Consider the following 26,732-nt stretch of genomic DNA (forward strand, 5'->3'; position numbering starts at 1 on the left):
TCAGATTTGAAATCAACTATTTGATCTAAGTGCCATGTGTCCTCATATGCCACACACACCATTCTCCCAACAACATTTTCAGAAAATACAAATGGACTTGTCTGTCTACCATCATCACTGACCGACCCCACAGTAACAGAGCAAGTTTTCTTAACAGCTACTGTGATGCGAGGTGCAGGAGTAGCCTTGCGCTTCATTGCCCTTTTCACAGACTTTCTTGCTAGAGAGGTTGTGACATTTTGCTTACAAGGCTTGCAGTGTGCAGAAATTAATGTCCTTCTTTCCTCTACAGGGCGGACCGGATGCTCAGGCATGACATGTTCAATTTGAAAGACATCTGGAGGAGGAACAGTACCAGGGAGTGACGAGAGTGAAAGCAAGTTTCCACTCAGTTCAGGAATGGTGAGTTGTTTGCCACCTTTAGAAAAGGAAGTCAATCCACGTTTGGCCTTCTTTGCCAGACCCACGTATTGGATCTGGTCCTTCAATGCCTGTCGGCGATTGGCAACACTGGACTGTTTGAGAGATTTCAATTTCTGGTCAATATCTGCTATTGACTTCACACTCCACACTCCTCCAAGGTCTGCTACTCGTTTTTAGCTCACCTCTTAGCAGAGGTGAGCTTATCCCATACCGTGGCGTCCGTCGTCGTCGTCGTCGTCGTCCGTCGTCCGTTAGCAGGGCACGTTTCGTAACTGTTAGAGCTATTGAGTTGAAACTTGGTACACATGTACCCTTATGTAATGACACCTTGGAAACTAAGTTTCGGTCCAATTCGTTTCATGGTTTGGCCACCAGGGGGCCAAACGTTAAAAGTGAAAATGTGCAATATCTCCCTTAATAGTAGTCGGGAAATTTTGAAAAAAATATGGTAGGTACTTCTAGCAAAGGTGCATCATATATCCTCCGGGTTTTTGATTTGACCTCCTTTTCAAGGTCACAGAGGTCAAATGGTGTAAATTGGCCGTTAGGATGTAACGATGGCACGTTTCTAAACTGCAATGACTATTGATACCAAATTTGGTACACATTTACCCCTTAGTCAGGTGATCTTAGGGACCAAAGTTTGGTCCAATATGATTCACCACTTGACCACCAGGGGGCAAAATCCAAAAACCTTAAAAATGTGATTATTCCTTAACTTCTTGCCCGATTGCCACCAATTTGATATCATGGGTACATCTAACCACCATACAGTATATGTCACACAGGTTTTCAATTTGACCTTCTTGTCAAGGTCACAGAGGTCAAATGACGTAAATTCGCCGTCAGGCCGTAACTATGGCACGTTTCTTAACTGCAATGACTATTGATCACAAATTAAGTACACATGTACCCCTTGGTCAGGTGATCTCAGGTACCGAAGTTTGGTGCGATCTGATTTTCCGTTTGGCCTCCAGGGAGGGGGCCAAATCCTAAATTCATCAAAATGCCATTATTCCTAGTAATGACTTGCCCGATTGGCACCAATTTTATATCATAGGTACATCTAATTCTAACAACCATTCAATGTGTCACCCGAGTCTTCTTTGATTTGACCTACTTTTCAAGGTCACAGAGGTCGAATGTACTGTAAATTGGCCATATTGGGGAAATTGTAATTGCTTGGACCTACATCAAACCTAACACTACATGACACAATACCATGCTCTTTATCCATCTTTCCTCCACATGAGGTGAGCACAATGGCCCTGGCCATTTCATTTAAGTTTACTGTTTTTTTCACCGTCTCGACGTTTCTTCTCCTCCTTTTTTGCTTTGTTTTGCTCCATGAGTTGTTGTCTTTCCTTCCTAATTCCTGCAATCCTCTCCCGTTTTTTCTGCCGTCTCTTCTGAGCAAGAAGTCGTGATTTTTCAATAACATTCACAAACTTGTCATGAGGTAGGGATTTCAGATTATCTGCTGTACGATTATTTCTAAATGTGACGTTGGCAGCAATATGGAGAGTAGATTTCTGGGGTGCACGATTCACGAGTCTGTCAACATCGCTAAAGTCCTTCTCCGACACCTTGTTTGTAGATGGACAGGAAGCAGTTTCTTGCAACACAGTGGGACTTGGCATATGATATGTTCCCCCTGGTAATTGATCAAGCAGCTGCTTTGATACGATACCTGAAACCTCAAATGAAAGCAGCTCAAGACATTCCTTTGTAAGTTGCTGTACGAGTGGGTCACAGTTGCTGAAAAGTTCTGCAGTGATGGGATCATTTGGAACTGGAATTTGATCAAAGACTTGTACGCCACGTATCAACGGAGTAGAATCTTCTGCAAAGTTTTTCAGAGACAGTAGAAGGTGTTGCCATTTTCATTGTGATGGAGTATATGTTCATCCTTACGGTCTATCAGTTGCCACAGTGGAGTACTTACTAAAGCGCCAAAGATCCCAAGTGCCCGGCCTGCAGCAAGGCAAATTGGAGAAACGATGCTTTCTCTGATGCAACGCAATAATCTGTTGTCATTCAGATTGTACCCATCAAAGAAATTTTTCAAGTGCTCTCTGTGATAGTATATGGCTCCCCCGTCTACAAATAAAATATTAAACCTATGATGCAGAAATGTGATTATTTTGTTTTTATGTCCTAACCCAAGCAAATAATCCTCCCAGTTGGCTGCGCATCCAGATCTCTGGTTACCTGTGTACGTGCAGGCCTGCGAGATCTCAAACACGAGATCAAATGATCGAGCATTTCCCTTTTGAAAGGACAGCTACGTGATCTTGGTATCATCTGGGAGGGCAATCTCCTCAAACAATTTCAGTTCTTTCGCCACAGCTGTCCCCATATTTGCAAAAACATGTAGCCCACAGAATAACCCATGAATACTTGTCACTGCATGCTGAGCATCTGGTGTCATTTCTGAAAATCCGTCCAAGTATGTAGTGAATAATTCCTTTCTGGCAACTTCAAACCGTTCTTTGAGCGATTTGTTTACAATGTGTCTGTCGGTCATTAGGTTTTTTACCCTGGATGACATGTCAGCATGTATCATCTTAATTTCCCTTTCAGACTGTGAATCTGAAGCCATTACTGAGGCAATGTCGTCGAAGACTTCAGAAAGCGTCTCAAGGTACTGTTCTGCATGCCCACTAACCATTTCTTCAATGCCCATTGAGTATGTCTCTTCCCTATTCATTGATATCTGAAAGCTCCCATACTCCTTAAAGCGTTTTTTTGTTCCATCAAGGTGTACTGTGTTGTTCCTATTTTTAAGCATTGCTTCACCTAGTCTGTAATTGACTCATGGTCCCCTTTGAAGGTAGCCTACCTATTTTCATACCAGTTAGGCCTTCAATTACTGAACGAACAACTTCACTCACTTTACCAACTGCTACACCCAAAGATATGAGCTGCATGGAAATGGCACGAATTTCTGCTCTGTACGTCTTTCCCACCTTAGTATGAATCACATTCTTTTTGAGATTGTTATTCAAATCACAAGTTTCCAAATCCTGATTTTTCAGCTCAGCTACTTCATCTAACAAAGAAACATTCTCAAATTCCAAGGCAATCTGCCTTGCTTTCAGTGATTCGATCACAGCTTTATTTTGTTCACACTTGGAACAATTCCCCTTTTCCAAATTATTCAGCTTAACAGTTTGCTTTGACTTCAATTTCAAAGCAGTGGAAAGTTCTCTCCTGAGTTGAGCAACAGTATCTTTCAGCTCAGATATATCTTTCTCAGCTCCCTTTAATTTCTGTCTTGCCTCATTTGCCCGTTTGTCTCGTCTGTAAACGTTGTGGTACCCATATGTACCCACCTTCTGTTTCAATTCATTGAGTTTAACATGGTTAAGTTCGATATCTGTTTGCAATTCTAACAACACTTTCCTTTGACATGTATGATGTTCTTCCAAACTCTGCTTCTCTTTTTCAGAATTAGCCAGTTCATTACTTGCCTGCTCAACAGAATTGGTAAGTGATTGTAAGCGCGAGAGATTATCCTGCAAGACCCGATCAGCATGTATGCCAAGTGCATTTGCAGCAAGCATAGCAAGAGTTGGGAAAGTAACAACATTCTCAGTAGAGACATTTCTATTATCAACAAAGGCTTGTTCTAAAGGCACACTAGCAGTAGCACTAGCAGAGTCTGCAGAAACTGCAGGCATCTTGTACTCAGTTGACATAAACTCGGACACTTTATCTCGACTAAACCTTAAACGATATCTTTCCTTGGAAATGAACTTGAGCTTTCTTTTAACTGAGTTACCACTGGGCGGAGCAGTGGAGTTCAGAATTCTCTGAATCCACTTTGCTAGCTCGAAGAAAGTCCTCTTCTGTCTATCCCGAATTGTACTTAGCTCCCAGAGCATACTGTAAGTAAGTGACGTTGATGGTTTCAAATTGTCTGCACATTCCAACAACCAAGGAATGGTGATTCCTGCTTGCGTACACAGTGGTGAGGTGTCAATGTTCTCAATGTTCAAACCTCTGGGAATGATAGACAGTTGAACAGAACGAGCTGCACAGCGTCTCACTGACCGGATAAATGACGAGATATTTCGGGGTATTGTCAAACCCAGTCTTTTAATTACAGATGGAAGGCTGTCTTTGAATGAAAGATCTGCTGATTCTTCAATTGTCTCTATCAGCAATGAGAAGAAGGCATTGTTCGGCACGAGACCAGCCAGAGATGAACCTGTAAAGAAACAAATCAACTGTGAGATTGACATTGAGAGCGAAAAACATCTTATCTTGTGGAAAGTATTACTATTAGACCTACTATAGTATTTTTCCTGTATTCCTTATTTACATTAAAGTGAGAAATAAATTTTTGAACAAATCTGTTTTCTGACTTTTCATTTCTTATACATGTACATGTAATATTCATTTATTTTCTAGCTCCCTGAACATGAGACGCGCAAGTTTCACCAATACATAATTCACACGCCTACTCAGTCATGTCTCATTGTCTGCATACCTTCGACGGGCTTCTGGTGTGCCAAATCTTCAATAACCTGCAACTGCCATCCAGACAATGCAAGAAGCTCATCTTTGGTGGCCATGTCTCAACTGAAAAAAAGAAGACTACCTGTAGTATCAAGCTCATTTCATAACAAATTTTTTTTCAACCCCTGCAGTACCACATAACAGAGGGGGGAAAACCAATTAATGGCACGAAAAAGGCACTCATGCGCATGCGCGAACCGTAGAAAATGAAGATGCAATTCTATTACTGTGTGCCGTGTACACTGCTATTTACATATTCGCACTCACTCCCCACTACACATTCACCGTCTGTGTGCCGTTTCTCCGATCACATTGCACACATATCATGATGTTTTGATCGCTAAAACTACTCCAAATGTTGATGCAGGTATTTTGTGTGTTCAATCTTGGGGGAAACGGCAGTTAGAACGATCGTTCTGCCCTCTCGCTTCAACTTCACCAACCGTCCGCCATTTTTAAATCGCGGAAGCGAGAAGCGCTTGTCATGCCAGATAAAATTGTCAAAATGTCTCGGTTCCTGGCCGCTATCATCAGTGAAATGGGTTTAAATAGATGGACAAGATATTAATCCTCATAGATGTTAAAGTGTAATAAAAAGTTACTCACGAAAACCCCGATAAAATCACGACGAATTCACTGTTTTGAGCGCCGTGAACAGCGGTATCGGCAACCTCGTTTCCAGTCTGGATGTCGGCATTATGCACGGTAAGTTTCCGGGTCGTTGCCATGTGATGTGTGTAAAATATGGTACCTAGGACAAGGTTGTTGTTTCTTGAAAAATTCCACTTGGATACCGGGAAAGACTAGGGAATTCCCAGCAAAATGAGCCGTCATTTGCTGTGATAGCCAATCGGGCACCAGTTCATTTGAGGTCACGAATTTCCCGGTAATGTATTTTTGTCACTACCGGCAATTAAACGTGGATGGAAAACATGTTGTTATCATCTGTCAGAATTGAATAATTTTGTTTGTTAATCGCCAAGAAATGAATTTATGACACATGAAGGTGAGAGATATGATATATCTACGCTTTATTTCTTGAAGGTTAGATATTTTATGGTGTTTTTCTGTGAAAATAAATGAACTGAAAATATGTGAATTTTCTGGAAAACCTAAGATGATCACCTCTTGGCGTGACGCCATTTTGGGCCTCACTGAACTCCCTAATAACGGTCGTCTCATCACACATTCCACTACTGGGCATACAATGGTGGCATTAGGTACACGTACAATGCTGCCAATGCGTGGCGTTATTGTATAACTAGACATGGTTGGAATGGTTGGCTGAGGATGAATCCAGCCTAGAAAGTCTCCTTTTCTCCAATCACGTCGCATTCCCGCCATACTTCGATAAAAGTCCGCGCCCCTGGCCGCTTCTCACTGATGCTTAGCATAAAAATGACGTGCCGCAACAAAGTTTGTTTTCATGCGTGCGTGACAAATGAGACAATACCACGGCACCTGTGACGTTGGTAAGTGGGTCTTCATTACGTGGGCAACTGCCTGGTGATACTCTTTGAAGTCACCATCACACTCGTTGCATCGGAAACCGGAGGACATGGTTGCTGTAATATAAAAGTGAGATATAAGTTTTGGCTCACGGGGTATTACTGTGCAGAGAGAACTTACAATACCTGTGCAAATACTTTGCTCAAGATCTAGCCTATCCCTAAAATTGCCCCAAGCCTAGTGCCTGTTGCTGGGTATATTTTGGGTAGTTCCTTGATTCCTTAAGTGCTTTTTTAGCCCACTGCAGATACACGCTACCAGAGTATGGTTTTAGACGATTATGGTGTACAGTCTTGTTTTTACCCTGCTCATTGAGCTGAACCCGGTAATCTAAATCTTGATCTTGTACAGAACTAAATACGGGCCCTCATATGCACAAAGCAATTTTGGGGTGATGTGGTGCTGTGTTATGTCTGACAGAATCCACACCAGACTACCCCTCTTATACTTAGTCAAAACCGTTTTTGCATCATAGTATTCTTTTCGCCTAACAGCGGACTTTTTGAGGTTCTTGCGCGCTACGTCATTAGCTCTTAGAAACCGGTCACGGAGTTCTGATACATATTCACCATATGACGCGATATTTTCGTCTGGGTGTGATTTGCCTGTGCCAAACATAACTTCTGCCGGAAGTCTGACTTCTCCCCCTAGCATTAACATGTTTGGCGACAAACCGGTAGATTCGTGCGGGGTGGCCCTATAAGCGGCGGCCATGCACCCTAAGTTCTCGTCCCGTTTATTTTGTTGTCCCTTCATATAGGCTTTGATCATTCAGACCAATGTTTTATTGATTAGATCTCCATAGCGACCAGGGGAGAAATTATGAAAGCAAAATATTTGCAGAAATATGCAAATTGCTTGAAATCAGAAAAACCCGAACTGCAAGTGGACATGCAGCTTGCAATGGGATAGTCGAACGCTTCAACGGGCAACCAAACCTGGCAATGACCTCATTTACTATTTTGTCAGCGCAAGTGACCGCAGTTTGGTCTGGTCTGGCACGGCGAACAATTCGACCCACTTGGTCCAATAGTCACACACAGACAACACATAGCGATTGCCTTTTTCTGAGATAGGGAACGGCCCCAGAATGTCTGTTGACCATCGGTCTAACACCCCCCCCCCCCCCCCCCCTGCAGGCATAGAACCTAGTGGTGCGCGCGGTGGCTTGTGTGATGGTTTAATGGATGCACATTCGTCGCATCTCGCAATATGAATTGTCACATCTTCGCGGACACCAAACCAATAGAAATGACGGAGTAATTTATTTACTGTCTTTTTCTTCCCAAGATGTCCCCCACTTAGCAAGGCTGAATGGTTCATTCGCAATACTTCTGACCTCATGCTCCGGGGCACTAGAAATTGCAAATAATTGTCTGTGCCGTCTCTTTTTGTGAACCTTTTGAACAGAACACCATTTCGCAAGCATAGGCTGTTCTAGTAGTTCCAATAATGACGAGTGGTTGGACTAGATTCACAGACTTCATCACCATAAGGGCGGACACCATTCTCCTGCCATTTGATGAGAGGTGCAAAATCTGGGTCACCGAGCTGTTTAAGGCGAAGTTCTTCCAAATTTTCACCTACAGGCACTGAAACAGGCCGCGCATTTTCTGACCTCAAGGTCACACGTTTGACCTCGGTGTATTGGTACCAATCACTCAGCATATTCAGTGTTAGACAAATCCAATAAGAGGATAGGAGCCATTGGCTTCCAAACTTTAAAATGTTTGGGGCCAACCATGTTATAAATATTTTAGTCGCCATGGCTCCGATTTTCAAGAAAGTTCAGGGGCCAACCATAACTTGATATCACTTTAAAGTGAAGGTCATTTTAGGAATAAATAAAATGCACATTTTGTATGTAGTCTCCTTTTTTCTGCACTTATTGTCTTTATGAAAGCAAAAAAGCTTTTCTAGCTAGTATTTACATGTACATATAGCTTTCTTCCTTTAGTCTTGTTTTAGTAGTGTATCTCTCCATGTAGTTATGTAACCTCACCTTCCTTTTCTCATTTGCTGGTAGCATACACCCTTTATGCCTTCCTCACCACCCAACCTCTTTTTCTCTAACTGCACCCACAACATTAAAACGACAAGGCCATTAAAACTGAGCATGCCACCAGTTTTATAAGAAAAGGAAGCTAGTCTAAAGTCTAGAAGAAGAGGGATGGCATAATTACACAAGTGGAACAATTTTCCCAATTGAAATTTGATGGCTTTACGTTCAGGTTGGCCTCTAGTAAAGATCTTTTTCATTTCTCTACAATATTAGAACTAAAAGAAGAACCGAATTCTCAAAAACAACATTTATTTGTCCGTTTACTACAGTCAAAATGTTACATGTATAAGCAAGTGCAACCATGTATAAGCAAGTGCAACAAACTAACTTTTATGTATGCTGGAAATTTAAAAAAAACTGTTAAATTACTAAAGTTGCCTTCCAAAGAAGGCTATTTAATTACAAACCTTTCATGTTAGAACTCCTGCTTGGAGAACTTTACAGAATATAGATGATTTACAATAAGACCATCAATGAAGTACATGTAAAGCTAGTCACTTCCAACTTCCAACTTTTAGTAGTAGAGCTGAAGATAACGTCATCTTACTCTCAGTACTCAGATGATACTGCTGAATTATTGTCCCCGTCACCATGATCACTAAAACCCTCAGTTAGACTACCCTCGTCATCCTGCTGACGGACTACCTCCTTTACATTTGGGTCTAGGACAGCTATGTCGTCTACCTTACGCCTTTTACACAATTTCCTCTTTTTCTGAGGACCAACATGCCTTGTCCCAGCTGTCTCAAAGAACCAGATATCAATGGCCCTGTCAGGGTTGTAACTTTCATGTGATGGCATCAGCTCACTGACCACCATAGAGTCGGCAAGACTAGACTCTGACATTCGTGACCTCAGCTTAGTTTTAATTCTGTTCAAACTAGAGAATCCTCTCTCGCAGCATGCGGTGTTAGAAGGGAGGACAAGGATTATTTGTATCAATAAAGATAACCAAGGAAACCTCTTTTGTTGAGCGTTTACCCTCTTAGCCAGTGTGATAAAGTTTCCTAGAACACCACCAACAGTTTTTCTCTTCAGAACCATCCATTCAACCAAAATGGCTGCAATTATCTCTTCCTCTGTAGTGTCATCCTCATGACCTGAACCATACTGTGCCCGGATTATGTTTACAGAGAAATGTTCAGCTAGTTGTTTAACTTGTTTGTTACCAAAGGTTTTCAGGAAAGATTGGGTTTGCTCTGGATTGCTTGGCCAAGACAGTGGGTCAAATACTGAAGTAGCATTCAAGAGGGAATCTTCTGACAGCAAGTTGTCAAACCGATCATCAATGTAAGAAAGGGTACTAGCTATCAAACTTTCTTTAAAAACCTCAAATGACTCTTCGGCTGGTGCACCCCTGCTACGAGAAGTATCCGCAGTAAGTTTGACACCTCTGAATTCGAGGTTCGTAGCTAAATCATTGTCAAACTTCTTGGAATACTTGCCAGCAGCATTTTGCAGGTCCTGCATTTTGGCCTTACAGTTCTCAACAAGTGAAGGAACGTCACAGATGTACAGATCATTCTTCTGGAATTGAAGAGACAGGAACTTAAGTGTTTCGAGGTAGAAGCTTCACTGGCAGCCCATCGTACCCCATGCACAGACCCAAGCCTTACCACAGCCTCATCTAAAACATTTCCAAGAGTTGCAAGCTGTTCAATTCTCCTAGGAGAGGCTGCGTAGAAGTTGCACAGATTTTTTACTGTTGGGTTGAAAACATCTTTTATGTATTGGAATTCTCCAAAAACATCAGCAATTGCCAATTGTAAATTGTGTGCAATACAGTGGATAGGCACAAGTGTTGGCATGTTATCATTTTGCAATCTGGTTACCAGCCCTGTTTTACGCCCTCGCATTACAGAAGCTCCGTCAGTACCGATGCCCACAGTTTTTTGTTGCCAGTCAGTACAACGGGCACCTAACACTTCTTTGACTTTGTTATAGTATGTAGCTGCATCGCCAGCTGGCATATGCACTACAGCAAAAAATTCTGTCTTTGCCACACCACCATCTATGAAACGACAATAAAGATTACAGTTCTCTCTCTGTGATATGTCCGCACTACTGTCCAAGAGCACGGCCAAGAATGGCGAGTTCTTGACAGACTTGTCAAGCTCCCCCTGCAGTTCTTTGGCAATAACATGGATAACTCGTTGACATTGTTTGTCATTAGAGTATTCCTCCCCAATCTTAACACCATTCTTTCGCTGTAGCTTTAACAGTTCAGGAAAATTAGTGAACGGTTTTTCAGTTTTAGCCACAAAAGCAGCCGTGTTGAAAAGAACCCGCATATTTGCAAGCCTAGCTTGATCCATATGTTTCGCTGCTCGAGCTAGCGGTGTCGCACTAAGGTTTTGTTTGCACCACTTTGCCCTCACAATATTTCTGTGCCTGGTTGAGTGTTCATGCTTCTTGCAGCCATCTTCCTTCCAGTTATTACGACCCAGTCCCACTACATATGAACTAGTCTTCAGTCTCTTAGGGTCTTCCAGACACAGTCTGCATTTGATGACATCATTTACACCATCATACATTATCCATGACCTCTGCTTCAACTGCTTCTGCAGCCACTCATCAGAGACGGCACGAGGCGGCCCAGTACCACCCTGAAATAAAATGAAATGAAATCTATTTATTTGAAAAAACACGTGTCAAGAAACTAATGAAATAATTCTATTTATTTGACAAAACACGTGTCATGAAACTAATGAAATAATTATATGATCAGACAGATTAGACTAACCTGTGCTACAGCTTGAGATTGGCTTGGTGGATCTTGTACCACAACATCATCATCTGGTAAATCATTCAGACTGGAGGAGGAGCTGCTGTACTCGATTGGCTCAGAAATATTAGAAGCTCGTTCTGGCATCCGTTGCCTGCGCCTGTTGTTAAAAAGAGATAAAAAACATAAGCGGCAGCAACCACCTCTACCTTAATCTGGCTCAGTGCAGTCTATAGGCCTAGGCCTTCTGAAATTAGGCTTAACAATGCAAATGTGGTAGTGACCCACGCCCGCCAGACCAGACCCTGCGATACGACGACTAGGCAAATAATCAGCTCTAATGATCCGGCATCGTCTGCTAAAGTTTGCACATGCGTCAAGAGCATGCCTCTTTTTTAGTCTTTCAGTGAGAGCCCTAAGGTGTCAAGATATTGATCATTACGGCCATGCAAGCTCACTTTGTATTCTTCGAATCATAAGGCAGTGTTCTCGCCAGGCCATTTAAACAGGGCGCAGGCGCCCCGTTTAAATTTGAGCAGTGAAAATGCGCCCCGTCTAAAATTAGCCCGCCCTGTTAAATTTGCAGCCGCCCTCTTTAAATTCACCTCCGCCATGCTTAAATCCAAGCAAATAGTTACACAAACACAGCCGTAAGTATCGCATATAAACATTCCGCCGTCACTCAACGATCATTATCCCACCGCAAAACGACTGCCAGCCATCTAAATTACCCGGTACAGCAGTAAGGCCTACTACCATTACTATCCACATGTTCCGGCAGACGACGGTCGGCCAATAACAATCACCCGTAGCCTTGGCAACGAGGTCAAGGGAGTGGACAAAAGCCCACCTGTACGATCGGCTAGCGGCAGACAAAAAACGGTGTGGCGAGTAAACAGGTTTTTCATAAATTATCTGTATCGCCAGAAAACGCGTACTTTTTTCATTCTAAGCGCCAGTGCGGTATTTCTACTTGCCTTTGGCGAATTGGCGAGCGGATTTGTCGACCCCTGATATTAACAGCCCTCTTTTGACACTTGTTACAAGGCCCACAGTGTATGGTGTTATCAGTATTGTCACATTGACAGTCACGCGGGTTTGGACACCTAGATAAACTGTCAGCATTTTGGTGGTTTTTTCCTGGTCTATACTGTATCTCAAATGAATATTGTGACAACGTTTCAATCCATCTGGCTATGCGGTCTTTCGGCTCCTTTAAAGAGTAAAGCCACAAGATAGCCTGGTGGTCTGTTCTTACAGTGAAAGTAGGTTGTCCTAATAGATAAAACCTGTAGTGTTCTATAAAGAACTTCACTGCCAACAACTCCCGATCTGTCACACAGTAATTCTTTTCTGCTTTGTTCAGAGTTCTAGAACCATAGGCAATAACCCTTTCCTCCCCATTTTGAATCTGAGAGAGAACTCCACCAATTGTATCACGTAAGGACAGCCTGACACAGGGTAAGCCATAACTGGTGGACTTGTGAGGATGCGTTTGAGGTTCTCAAAGGCCTCCTGACACTTCTCAGTCCATACAAATTTTGTGTCCTTTTTAGTCACCTCAGTGAGTGGTTTAGCTATTTCTGAAAACCCTTTTATGTGGCAACGGTAATAGGAAGCTAAACCTAACACGCCACGGACATCAGTCTGATTCTTAGGGGTTGGCCAGTTCACTAGTTTCATGACATTATTGGGGTTTGGCCTGATACCAGATTTGTCGACTAGATGTCCTAGGAACAACACTTCGGTTTGAAAAAGCGCACATTTTGATGGCTTTAGTTTAAGCCCTGCGTCTCCCAATCGTTGAAAGACTTCACGGAGTCTTTCTAAATGCGTCTTGAAATTGTCAGCGTGACATATTATGTCATCTAAATACAAAACCACTGATATCCACTGCATTGCCCCCAAAACTATCTCAATTAGTCTCTGGAAAGTTTGAGCTGAGTTAGCGTTACCAAAAGGCATATACAGGAACTCATAAAGCCCATATCTGGAGCATATGGCAGTTTTCGGAATATCGGATTCTTTTACGAGCACATTATTGTACGCACTCGTGACGTCCATAGTGGAGAAAAGCGTTGCCCCACTACAATTGATTGGAGCTCACTTCCCTCTCTTTCATTCTCCAGGATTGATGTAGCCTTCCACCAGAGTGGTTGGTCGAACGTGATGACAGGAGTGGCCTTGTACCGTCTGGAATGATCGAACACGAAACACAACGTAGAATATATGCAAGTCAAATCACCTGGGTCCATGTCTATCATGGGTAGAAGTCGCACTGATGATGCTCCAGGGATCAATTGCATGAAACCTGACCAGGCTGGTCTCTGTGGTCTAACCGCAAATGTTGTTTTCCACAAAAGGTCAACATTCATCATTTTTTCCGGTGACTGTATCTCTGATAACACGATTGTATTGTACTCAAGCTTTTTCAATCAGGTGGTTGGGGCAGTGTAATGTCTAATATCGATCTTTCCGACCTGGGCTATATCATTTGCGGTTACAAACCCCCGTTTGATAACGGATGCGCTTGCTACCTTTGGTGTGATGTTTGCAATAATACCCATCCCGTTAAATGTACCGCTACCATCCAATGTTCGGACATTGTGGTCAACGTTATCAGCAGCATATTGAATGAAATGACCTGGTATGTAGCCTGGGATGTCAGTTCCACTTTGGGTAGCAGCGTTCGTCTCAAACTTCTGAATTTCAAAGTATGAACTACAAAACCCGTGCCTATATAGAGTATCAACAAGAAAACGAGAAGCAAAGTGTGAGTGCATTTGCACACCTAGGCCTAACTGCAGCGGAGCTATAAGAACCCTGGGCCTAGCTGCCTGCATGATGGTCTGACCAACAGAAGATACCCTAAGGGCTTTTAGATCTTTATCCTTTCCGACAAATAGACAGTCCAAGAAATGTCGCAAAGAGTCAGGTAAGAATGCAAGAGTCATTTCAACAGAAGCCATTTCAAGAGTGGTTGGGTAAACATCTCGACTCTGAACAATAGTCTTAATGTCTGTCTTGATAAGTTTTACAGCTGTCTCAACCAACCGCAGTTTCTCAGCTTCGGGATCTGTTTCCTTAGGATGATGATAAAAGTCGCTGATAATCGAGGACACCGTCTGCCGAAAGGTCACTGCATTCTTCTTTCCGTTTATTTCGGTGATGATTATTCTGTCACCAAAATGTTCCTTGAGCTTTTCTTTCATGTGAGTTAGTCCATACGGTTTACTCTCTGAATTGTGAAGGACATTTGCCATTTGCGTAATCAGATCATGCACAGTCGTAACCTCTTCATCATTAGCCTCAAAATTATCAGCAACTGTCAAGAAGGCCTCTTCTCTCTCTGTGACACAAGGTCGACCAGACCTTCTTCTCTTAGTACTGAAATTACTGCCACTTTGAAAACATTCAGGTATTTGTTTTTGGGTGCGAAAGTTTATATCGCACGAGCGATGGTACACGGAATCAGCTGCATGCAAGTCCGGGACAAAGGCTATTCTAGACAGGACTGTTTCTGCCCAATTGTTAGCACGTTCTACACACACTTTTCTCACTGCGTCCTGGAAATCAATTGTTCTAACAGGTATGAGGACGTGATGTTTCTGTCTCCCTTGGTACCTGTCTCCGTTTCCACAGAAAAGGCAGTGTTCTTTATAGCAAAACGCCAGACCGTAGGCTAAGACGTGTGTCGTCAGTTGATTTATGTTTACGCCTTTCACCATCTCGAATGTAATCTCGACGACAATCCATATGCACCTGCTGTCCAATTCTAACATGTATGTTGTCATTGCACGCATCACTTGTCGCGGCAATTCCTTTACAACCTTTTCACCAAGCGTTACCAGTTGAGATCCATTGGCAAGTCGCTCATCACATAATCCCTCTCATGAGTAACAGCTATCTTTATGTTTTCAGGGAGAGTATGTATGACTGCCAAATCTACTCTGCCTTGGTTTCTTTTTGCCTGACGGTATAGATCGTCGAAAATTGGCGCATCTTTGTCATTAACCGAGTTTGCCTCAGTAGCTAACTCATCAAGATACAAAAGAATCAAATTCTCATTGGGCTCGTCCTGAGAGGCCAGCAAACGCACCTTTTCCCTCGCCCTTGCTACTTCCGATCGGTTTTCAATCCTAGGCTTCTTGGGAGGTTGCGGACAAGCTGGGGCGCTTTCAGCACTCTCTTCGACTGTAAGTACCTCCGGTTTCTGAAAAAAGGAAAAGACTAGTATTGAAACCCTTTTACACAAAGCTTGACCGAAACGAGAGAACTATCCTATACACTTTAAGCAAACCATGCTGGAATCAAGACGTACATACAACCCAAAATATGCAAATGAAGTTTTCTCTGAGGAAACTGCAATTTTACTAGGGTGAGAAATGCAAGAGACACTCTCATGTTAGCACGAAGACTCCAATAGGTATAAAAACTTCAAACTTCATATAACGAACGAATAGATATTAGATAATACGTTAAAAATAGCATTTACCTTTAAAACCTGAGCAGAAGGCTGACCGAACTCGTTTGCCACAATAATTGTATGATGCAGAAGTAGGCATAATGTTTCGAAGTCGGCTTCCCAACTCACGAGTTTGAGTAGTGACTCTGAATCCTCTCCCGTTATTGTCTTGAACTCCCTTGCTATCTCCGATGGGGAAAGCGCAGACAACGGCTCACCAGCGACGTGGGCAAACTCTTTTGGCGGGCATGCCGGATCCACTACCGCTAACTTTTTGATGAGGGGAGCAAGTTTCTCCCCACCAAGGAGTGCTTTCTTTTCAACACCGTCGGCTGCACCATCTAAAGATAGAAACACATAAACATAAATAAAGGTATAGCAGACAACAATTCTGCAACGCTGCGCACAGGCACCGCTTTCTACCCCCCGACGTAAATTTCCAGAGACTTCACTCAACGCATACATCAAAACGCCACTAGCCCAAACCATCATGCTGCCCCAGCCCGTAGGCTCGCAAGGCTATTGCCCCAGCCCGAAGGCTCGCAAGGCTATTGCCCCAGCCCGTAGGCTCGCAAGGCTATTGCCCCAGCCCGAAGGCTCGCAAGGCTATTGCCCCAGCCCGAAGGCTCGCAAGGCTGGCCCCAGCTCAAGGCTCGCAAGGCTACACACTGCCCCAGCACAAAGGCTCGCATGGCAGAAAGACACATAGAGACATTCAAAATATACATGCCACGAAAATACAAATAAAATCGGGAAAGACGAGAAAATATACAAATGGACAAATTGGACAACAAGAACCGACATAGGCATCGCCGACTAGACTAGAAACGAAACGCACAGGAAGATTGCACAGCGCCTGCCTAAAGAATATAGGCCTAAAAGGCGTAGCCCGCTCAAACACCGAGCCTGCAGAAATCGGAATAATAGAGAATACGAGAGTCTTACCATGAATTGAAGGGGAACGACCAAGCGCAATGAGGCGCAAATGCCAAGTGCTCGAATAGGCCAGGGTCTGGTGCTTTTCAGGCTTTTTTGGGAGGCACATGCGGGAACCATTTTTTTGCGGAGAGTGAATGACCCCGGGGGCGAGAGTCTAGTTTAGTAATAGGCCTAGGAGCCTAGGCATAAGGGGGCCGGGCCTCTAGATGCCCTAGTACTAGCAGAATGCATACCATTCAAGTCATAAACAGTTGCAGACCATCTCTCTGGCTTACTACCCTTCTTGGGCATTTGGTCAAGGGGCCAGCAGACTTTAACTTTCCGGAGAACGCTTTCTCCATTTCGGATGAAATCACTGCTATCAAAATTATCATGTCCATCGATCACCCGACTCTCTGTAACGTCTGTGGTAGTGGCTGGGAAATCATGAAAAACAATAAATACGAACTTCGGTAAAGGCATATTTGAATACGATTTTAGGAGAAAAAATAAAATCTCAATACTGAAAGGCCCGGGTCTCGTCTGCTCCCGCTTAGTTTTGTTTACGCATGCGTATAATCTCCAAATATTTTAACAAAATACTTCAAATTACACTGTATCCATATCATATAAAATTGTGTTGTACGTCGATCATTATAGTTTTAATGTAATTCAAAAATTCCTCTCTCAAGAAAATCAGATTATCATAATACTGCAGAATATTAGAAATATAATTTTACAGAGAGTACAGAAGGAACGCGCGAAAGGAAAATGGCGGACATGGCAAAAGAGGTGCCAGTGCCAGGAAAACAATTGGCCAACAGACCTGGAGAGAGAAGGCGTGGGGGGTCGGAGTTGTATTCAATCAATGGACGAAATGCAGACTTTTACTATGACTCGATTTTTCTTGACTTCTAAACGTACAAAGGTCCAAAAGGTCATTTGAAACCTACAATGATACAATGTGAACAGAATGTGACATTAACATTGACCATAACTAGAAATTCCCAGCCAACTGATGTCTCAGGTGCGATTTTACAGTACTCTTACTATTACTTTAGTTATAAGCTGAATAAAAGAGGGCAGCACTGCATTGATGAACAGTGCGCGACCACATGGAAATGAACCTTCGCCAATTCCAATGGCGATTACTATTATTACCAGGAGTCTTTCTTACATATTGAGGGGCGTACACTTTCTATACATATTGATCTTATAATACAGATAGATTTCTTACCAGTTTGCCCATATAGTATATGAAAATCGACCCTTTTTCACCGACCACTCCGTTCTTCCCGACTCCGGTTGTTTTCACGTAATTTGGCGAGTGCGCATGCGCTTACAAATAATCTGTGCGGGGAATTCAAACTTTCGCGCCATAATCCACATCTAATAATCCACCCTCCCCATCGCTGACAGAGTCCAGTGGATATGAAACATAAAGATACTCCTATTGAATTCACCTAGAGTATGAAACAAAGACATTCTGGGACACTCCCCTTTAAACTTGAAATTGTGGGTAACCTTTACCTTTAACATGAAATACAATATAATGATTCAACTTTACAAAGATACAAACTAGCAAATTTCAAACATGTCAAACAGAACGAACCTAGTTCAAACGTGAACTTAATGACTGGAATATGAATACCAAGTATTCAATGAAACAAACAGAATACTCTTATAGAGTTCAGTGTCCCTAATTTTACAACTACTTGTCAAGTATTGCGGTCTTGACTAATCTTCATAACCTTCAACTGGATACAAAACGACAATCCTCGTGATTGGGCGTTCATACTTTCCGCGCGCGGTTTTTACACGAACATTTCGAACCTTTCCATCGTCTCCTGGGAACACTTCTATTATCAGCCCCTTGTTCCATTGACCCCGAATAGGATTAGGATCTTTCACCAGGACGTAGTCCCCCACTGAGACATTGCGCTCCCAGCTGTGCTACTTTTTGCGAGGCACAAGTTCAGGAAAAACATCGCGGTACCAACGCACCCACCAGTTTTGTACTACTTTTTTACAGAACTCATATCTATGGCGTGGATTTTTGGTCTCCAAGAACGGTCCCTGCGGAATTGTGGAGCTGGCACGACCAAGTAACAGATCATTTGGTGACAGATACGGACCATCATCTGGATCATTAGTACATCGTCCTATGGGTCTCGAGTTGATTAGATTCGTTATTTCGAAGAGCACCGTTTGTAGTTCAAGTGCTGTAAGAGTCTGTTCTCCAATAGCCCGCTTGATCGCCAACTTTGTCGTCTTTATCATACTTTCTGCACAGCCATTTTGATGTGCTGCAGTGGGCGTGAAGAACTTCCACTCCATTTGTCTTTCATGGCAGAAGTTTTTCAATTCGGCTTGCTCCCAGTTTTCAACTGCACGACGTAACTCTGCATCTGCTCCTACAAGCTGGCTTCCCCGATCGCTCCATAGGGTTGTTGGGTATCCCCTTACTGCAAAGAATCTTCTCAGCACCATCAAAAACCCTTCAGTCGAGTAGTCAGTGGCGACATCAATGTAAACCGCTCTGACCATAAGGCAGGTAAATAGCACACCTTATGCTTTATCAGTCTTGTTGCGGCTTATCCGTACGTTTATTGGCCCGAACAGGTCAACTGAGGTGTAGTGGAATGGTGGAGTGTGTGGCTGTAGGCGACACAATGGCAGATCAGCCATGACTTGTAGTTCCGTCTTTCCTGCCCATTCACGACAAAATACACATCTTCTTTTCACTGCTTTGGCAAGGCGTGCCACACCCAATATCCAGTGCTTCCTTCTCACCTTGGCTGCACAAGCTGCTATCCCAGGGTGTCCACAGTTACCATGCACATGTCGGACTATAAGTGTCGACAGCCACGCAGTGGCCGGTAATATGGGTTGACTGTGTACGTCGTACGAAACCAAATGCCGAGTACGTCCTTTTACTACAATAGTTCCATTTTCATCCTTCGTCGGTGAAAGATTGTTAAACTTCTGTTTTTAGCTCAGCTGACTAAGTCAGCCGAGCTTGTCAAATAAGTTGTTCAGTGGCGTCCGTCTGTCCATCCATCCATCCATCCATCCATCCATCCATCCATCCATCCATCCATCCATCCATCCATCCATCCGTCCGTTAAACCCATGGTGCACATTTTGTAACCGTAAGACCTAGAGACTTCAATTTTGCATTTCTGGATACTTCTGGTCAAACTCTACTTTCAAAACAAAATTTGTCGCCATTCGACCTACTTCCTGCGAGCGAGAGTGCATGAAGGAAACTGGCCTATATCGGCCTAGGAGCAGCAGAAATAGTCGAAATATGCTCTAATATTAAGATAAAATTCTTGAAAATCTATTTTATTGAGAAAAAGTTCAAAATTTTAACAGGAGAGGGCGCTACCTGCCTTTTAATTATTTTTGCCGATTCATATTCCCGCCCGATGACGTCAGCCATCAATGAAGTCTCCTATTTGCCAGTTCTCAAAACATGGCAGCTACACAACAAAAGCAGTAGCTCCAGGAATAAATCACTGTTCACTTCAGCTTCGTAATCGATTGTACCCCCACTTTATTGTGTTTTGTGTGGTGTTCCTATTCAATCAACGATGTAAGGCCTTATTATGTTGGTTTTAATTGAGAAGGTGCATTATAAGCGGCGTATGAAATACCGAAGCGGAGACAAAATGGCGGCATGTTGTTTACGCCATGTGCAATAATCTTGGAGCTCAATGACACTCAAGTACCCAATTTTCAGTAGTCTGGTAGGCGATATTATCACTAGTTCGTTTCAGTGGTAGTCATAAGGTCTTTAGGAACTAAATTCAGAAATTAGTTCTTGAAAATTTGGCCACATTTCTGTGAAAATGATATCTGTACAATACCAAATGGCACATTTTAAAAAGCGCTCATTGGACAACGTAGGGAATCACCAGAAATGACGTCATCGCTGGTCTAAATAGAAAACTACGGTGGCGCAGTAGAGCACAAGAAAAGGTTTAGCATTAACTTCGTCATGCAAGCTTCAGCAACAAAACGATTTCTCATGAATGATTTATTTGATCATCATCAGGTTGTTTCCCCTGATAGATAAAAAAATGATTTACAATTTCCATCAAAGTTTTCTATTTTGTGTATAGTCACATGTTATTTAACTGGCAAGGAGCCAAGCAGTTTTGAATATTCGCGGGAAAATACTTCGTACTTGTAAACGAGGCTATGACAATGAGTATCCTCATTAATGGCATAAACTTCATGTTTCGGTAAATATTTTCATACGATGATTTCACCCGAATTATGGTCAGGATTGAGGAATGAACAGTGGCATAATTATGTCAACCAAAAACATTGGTACCGTAGTGAACGCAAAAGGATATCAAATACCATGGAGCATGCCATTTTCATGCATAATGAACTAAACACCGGGAAGATATTAATGATATTAACTCAGCTGAGCACCAGGCCCTTGGGCCTCTTGTTGGTATGTACGTTGGGGGTGACTAGAGCGAGGTTCCTTTCGAAAACAGGCTCGTTCTGATTCTCAATATGGTCACCAGGGCAACGTGCTTGAAATCAGTTTTCGTCAATTTCGAGGAGAACGGCTTGGAGGATGGAATCAATTTTTAGTGAGTGTAGGCCTAATGCAGTTTTGTAAGGGGAAGGTTCCTTTCGAAAATCAGCGCGATTCGAAATTCAATATGGCCGCCACGCTCACATCCTCAAAATAGGTTTCCACAATTTTAATTTCCATATGCAAACTAGCCACTCCACTAAGCCAACTTCACCATTATCTCACCTTCAACCTTAATAGGCTGAGGGGTTATGCTCGCTTTGCGATGCTATTTTTCACGATTGGCTCTGGGTTCTGATTACCTGTACACTGACTTGTTTCATTGCTCAGGGTTTTGAACCTGGTGTACACTTTTCTAAAATTAGATGCAGTGATTCTGCCAGCTCTGTGACGGACCCACTGAGGATTATCTGATTGTCCTCTTGTGTTCTCCTCCAAATTTGTTGCGTCCTTTTCCGAAAAGACCATTAGTGAATCAATAAAGTCATCCTCATTAACATTTGTGGTTGATTGCGTGTAGGTCTTGGCCATATCAAGAAGTGTAGGGGTCTCTCTGTTTGTATCCTCTTGTGTTACGTCGGCACCCTCGGCCTCGTCGTCAGGAAACTGCTCCTTTTCGACAGCAGTCAGTAGCATAGCTCCTGGAGCGCTGACCCGAATTACATCTACGAAATCCTGTAGCGATGGGGGTGCTTTTCTGGTTTTCCGAGGATCAAATTTCTGCCTTTGTGAGGCATACATTGGCTGTCTTTGACCTGAAATGAACATTCAGTCATTGAGTAAGACTACATTACATTGTACTCCAATATGGGATAATATGGAAAACCAAGAATTTTTGCTGGCCCAATATTTTCACGAGTTACGCAATCGAGGGTTAAAACTCAAAATGTTGGAATTTCATCCTGGTCGGGATCTTTAAAATCAATAAAAACTTAATAGAAATCCGTCTGTGATGTCCCATTGTCATTACTGTCCCAGCAAGAACAATGGCAGGTATGGATATTTGAATCGATAAGGGTTAATAAGCAGACTGATCGATATCCAGCTTGCATCATTAAGAGTTGTCCTAAGTATGCCTTGCAGTTTTTCAAATAGGCGAGGTTGACTTACTACTAGCATCTATGTCCAACCTGTTGGGATCAGAGATTTTGCTTAGACTTAGACGAAGTCCGACTTTGATGATGAGAATGCATGTCTTAGGCGAGATTGACTGTACATGTGGGCCTACTTACTTCTAACTCCATGTTTGGGCTTATTCCGATCAACTATCAGGTCTTGCAGGGGCACATTCTTTACCGAAGTTCTGGCTGGCGGTATCACCCACTTGCGTGGCTTGGAGGTGCATGCAGGGTTTGTCTCTCCAGTCATACTGGCTTCTTCCAATCTGAAGAGTAGCCCTGCAACATGGTTGCATGTGCCACCCAAACTGGAAAATAAAAGAACTGTGAGTAATATTGTAGTAATGTTGTCACAACCTAAGACCTTGTCTTCATTTTCGTTTAGTTACAATTCGTACTGATAGGTGGCTCTACTGCATTACTGTGTGAGGGCTTCATCCCATGCTCTTGTAGACATTTAAAAAATACTAGTACATCTGTGTTATCATTGTATCACCATCATTTTGAAATGATGCTCTCCCATCCATCAGTTTCTTTTATGTATGAAAAGCTGTTCTGTGGTGGACAATGTAGTGCTATCACATCCAATAAATTATTATTTACCTGTAAAATCTACTTGTTTTCATTTTTTATGTCATTTTTTTTACTTACCCAGCAGGACATGAGCAGTATGATCGCAGAATTTCCCCATCAACCTTCTTTACTGCCACCCAGATTTCATAAAGCTTGTCTCCGGCTATCTTCTCTGTTGGCGTGCATTTGTTTTTCAAGAGGCACATTGGGTGAGAGTCACTGATTGTGTTTATCAGGAGTTCCTTCACCCATGCGCGATCGAACAAGCTGAATGCTTTATTTTCTTTGTACACATTCAGAATCCTTACTGAGAGATCCTTCTGAAGGCTGGGGTGTTCGCACATCAGGTATTTCTTAATGTCCTGATAAAACACAGGGGGCCAGAGCACAACGCCCTCGTCCTCTTTAATCCATCCTGTCTGCAGGCAAAGGGGGTCCGGGATTGTGATTACATCTGGCATTGTGAGGAGGGCCTTGTACTCTTCATGGGACTGCCGGAGTCTCTCAGCTGCCTGGGGAACCTCCGGTAGACCCAATTCTTTCGCAAAAAACACCCTTGCAACCAAATCGTCCTTCACACCTGAGAGCTTCAGGTTGCGGGCTGCCAGGTACGATTTTAATGCCTTGATGTTCCATAGCCTAAGGCTGTCCATAGAAATACTAGCACTAGTGGGTTCATCTGGCATGTTTAGACTAATTGGGACAATATTGACAACCTTCAGTTACTTGTCACATATAGTACCTAAGTTGCTGGTACTGAAATGAGAAATAAGGGCACAGGTTATCGAAACAGCATTGTTACACATTTTGCAGGAAGTGAAATATTGATCAAGACCTGCAAGAAATGTAACAAATTAACTGATTTCCTCCGGTGCCTGTGTGGATGTTTACTCAGAGACAGCCAGTTCAAGACTTCTCATTTAAATACCAGCTTTTGGGGGGAGCAGTTCCAGGGCAGCAGGGAGCTGAAGGAAAGACATTACAGCATTGGGGTCCTTCATGAGAGCACTTGTCCGGGTCAACGTGATTTACAGATTTTTGGACAACTGAAGATTCTCCAGTTTTCATTCACAGCCTGTTATACAGGACAACCTCAGATTCAGGACAGACAACCAGACATCTGTTGAGACTTGTCCTGCTGGCAACTGGGTAAAAAACCTTAAAATCAACCAATATGAGATGACCAGAATACTCTCATCATTCTTGCTTTGGGATGGGACAGTATTTCTAGAAGAGACTAAATGTCACACAATTCTTTCCACAGATGGGTCAGGAAACATTGTACATGTCGTACACACTTCACCTTGGTGAAGGGTAAATTATCATGTGGTCAGATCTAGGAATGTGCTTCAGGTGAAATTCTTACATGGGTTCTTTTTAGCACATTCCAATGCTGGCTTCCTGACAAATCAGCGCGATCCATGCCATCCTGCCCTCGGACAATGCCGGGGGGTGAACACTTGAGTTCTCAGGATGATGCTGGAGACACCTAGGCTATGAACATAGTAAACCTCAAGATGCCAAGGCAGACATTAGGGGGAAGGTCTCATCCACAGTGAAAGCAGTATTGATTTCTCCTAAGCAATTCACATTGGATTTCCTTCATTTTGTCATCCCAAGAACATCCCCATTGATGATTTTAATCATCCATCCTTTCATCAAATATGTGGATTCCTCAGGACCAGGTACATGCATGTACTGCACATCCTTCTGGTGGAGTTTATCAATTCGGCAATACAAAAAGACGCTTAAAACATTTTTTGTTTCATATAGTTTTAACAGGAAGATGATACATAGAAATCGGAAATTGGAAAACTAAGTTGGATATACTAGTATGTATAAACACAATCCATGTGATAGCAGCCGTGCCAGGGAGGCATCCTCTTCGTTGTCTGTTGATCTCGACCTTTGAGTTTGAGTCCATCGTTGCTTGTTGTGTTAAATAATGCTGATAAACCCAGTCAGACATTGAGTGATTGACAGCGATAAGGGCTAGCCTAAGGCCCTTGCCCCTGGCCCTGTAGCTGTTAGTGTATAGTAGTGCTGTACTCATGGTACTACATGCTACAAGAGAGGGGGCCTAATAGAATGGATGAGCATGATGAGCATGCTTTAAAGGCATACTGTCCGTTTTTGATCACTTGGTAGGTCCTAGCCTACATGTTCAGCCACCGGCACTGTAAACACACACCATAATACATGATGTACATGATACGTCCATACATGATTTATGTGGACGGTGACAGTTCGCGGCGACGGACGAGAAAAACAAATGTTCTACACGCAGTGAAAGCAAATTCACACAGGTAAACTGGTTATAACTGTGGTACGTCTGTTTCTTGACACGTAATAGTTATCAGATTGCTAAATTATCTTAAATCATGAGCCTTAAAGAACTTTTTGAACTCTCAAAAACTTACACAAAACAAGTGCAGATTGCCGCCATTATTAGTTTCCGGATGGCTGGTACGCATGCACAGCGAAAACCGGTGAAAAAAATGTAGAGTTGTTCTATCTTTGTCCGCGAGTGGCGCTACATTTCTGAGTTTGGCAAGTCAAGTATTGCATCACACCCACAATATCATAATTCCTATTTTCCATATCTTTCAGACGATCTGTGATTTTTAAAAACTAGCGATAAATATTGCCTTCTCTTCGCTTCTGTCCTGGTGGGGGGGGGGCACACCCGGCCGAGGAAGGGGTATGCACATTCGTGTCCATGAATTTTTTCTAAGCCCTTTATGACCGACAGGTGCAGGAAGTGAGCATTTTCCATCCACACCCTGGTGACCAATACAGTTCTCATTGCTGAATACACTGAATCTCTTGTCAGTGATCAGTTAAAGGATGCATCCAAGCTAGAAGGCAAGCCATTACAATATTATGACAAGACAATCCATGTCACAACTGATGTTCTGCTCATATGTAACAATATTATATAACTTGGGGATGGAGTCCAGATAGCGATACAACCATATATACGCAATGGAAGTTGCTAACATCTTCATGATGTGGACGTTTATTTACACTATATGCATATTCCACGATCGATTTCGGTTCGCTCGAACCCTCATCAGGCGGTATACAAGACTGAATGAGAACCATAGCCTGGTGACATACATACTATTCTACATTATGCAATGCTTGTCATATTTTCTACAACTATTCTAAATTTAGCTCACTTATAATTACTCAAGCATTGAATAAATTATAGGCAACGTTCATCTATGCATCCATGCAGAGGTAGTTTTGCTGTGGTGAAGTGCCCTTTCCGGATAGAAAACATGTAAGTTAGGTCATGGTGAAATTTAATGTCAGTTGGTCGAGAAGGAAAGTCGTGATATGTGAGACAAAGCTCCGAAAACTCCGTAATAATATATTAGATACTATACCTATGTATATTTAAATAGGAATTCATCCTGGTTAAGAAACATTTTGACCACCAAATATCTATATGGTGAGCACAATGGCCTCTGGCTGTTTCATTTTGGCTATTCTTTGAAAATTCTCATTGATAAATTTTAGGATTTGATGAAACTTAGCTTTTTAGCTCACCTCTTAGCAGAGGTGAGCTTATCCCATACCGTGGCGTCCGTCGTCCGTCGTCGTCGTTGTCGTCGTCGTCGTCGTCGCCCGTCGTCCGTTAGCAGGGCACGTTTCGTAACTGTTAGAGCTATTGAGTTGAAACTTGGTACACATGTACCCTTATGTAATGACACCTTGGAGACCAAGTTTCGGTCCGATTCGTTTCATGGTTTGGCCACCAGGGGGCCAAACGTTAAAAGTGAAAATATGCCCCTTAATAGTAGTCGGGAAATTTTGAAAAAAATATGGTAGGTACTTCTAGCAAAGGTGCA

General features: G+C 42.8%; 1 protein-coding gene and 1 long non-coding RNA gene across 2 annotated transcripts in view; one reads left to right on the forward strand and one right to left on the reverse strand.

Moving 5' to 3' along the window:
• Positions 1 to 822: 822 nt before the first annotated feature.
• On the reverse strand, positions 823 to 5,622 carry LOC135489002 (uncharacterized). Its single transcript, XM_064774065.1, has 3 exons — positions 5,554 to 5,622; positions 4,919 to 5,010; positions 823 to 4,636 (listed from the first exon to the last, which is right to left on the reverse strand). The coding sequence occupies exons 2-3, from the start codon at positions 5,001 to 5,003 to the stop codon at positions 3,219 to 3,221; spliced, it is 1,503 nt and encodes a 500-aa protein (XP_064630135.1). The 5' UTR covers positions 5,004 to 5,010; positions 5,554 to 5,622; the 3' UTR covers positions 823 to 3,218.
• Positions 5,623 to 5,865: 243 nt separating this feature from the next.
• The window catches only part of LOC135489006 (uncharacterized), a 29,704-nt gene continuing 8,837 nt past the window's right edge, over positions 5,866 to 26,732 (forward strand). Inside the window, exon 1 of the long non-coding RNA XR_010447087.1 lies at positions 5,866 to 5,953. This is a non-coding gene — a long non-coding RNA (uncharacterized LOC135489006). The remainder of the gene's footprint in view (positions 5,954 to 26,732) is intronic.

Source organism: Lineus longissimus, chromosome 6 (assembly GCF_910592395.1).
Source record: "Lineus longissimus chromosome 6, tnLinLong1.2, whole genome shotgun sequence".
Lineage (NCBI taxonomy): Eukaryota > Metazoa > Nemertea > Pilidiophora > Heteronemertea > Lineidae > Lineus > Lineus longissimus.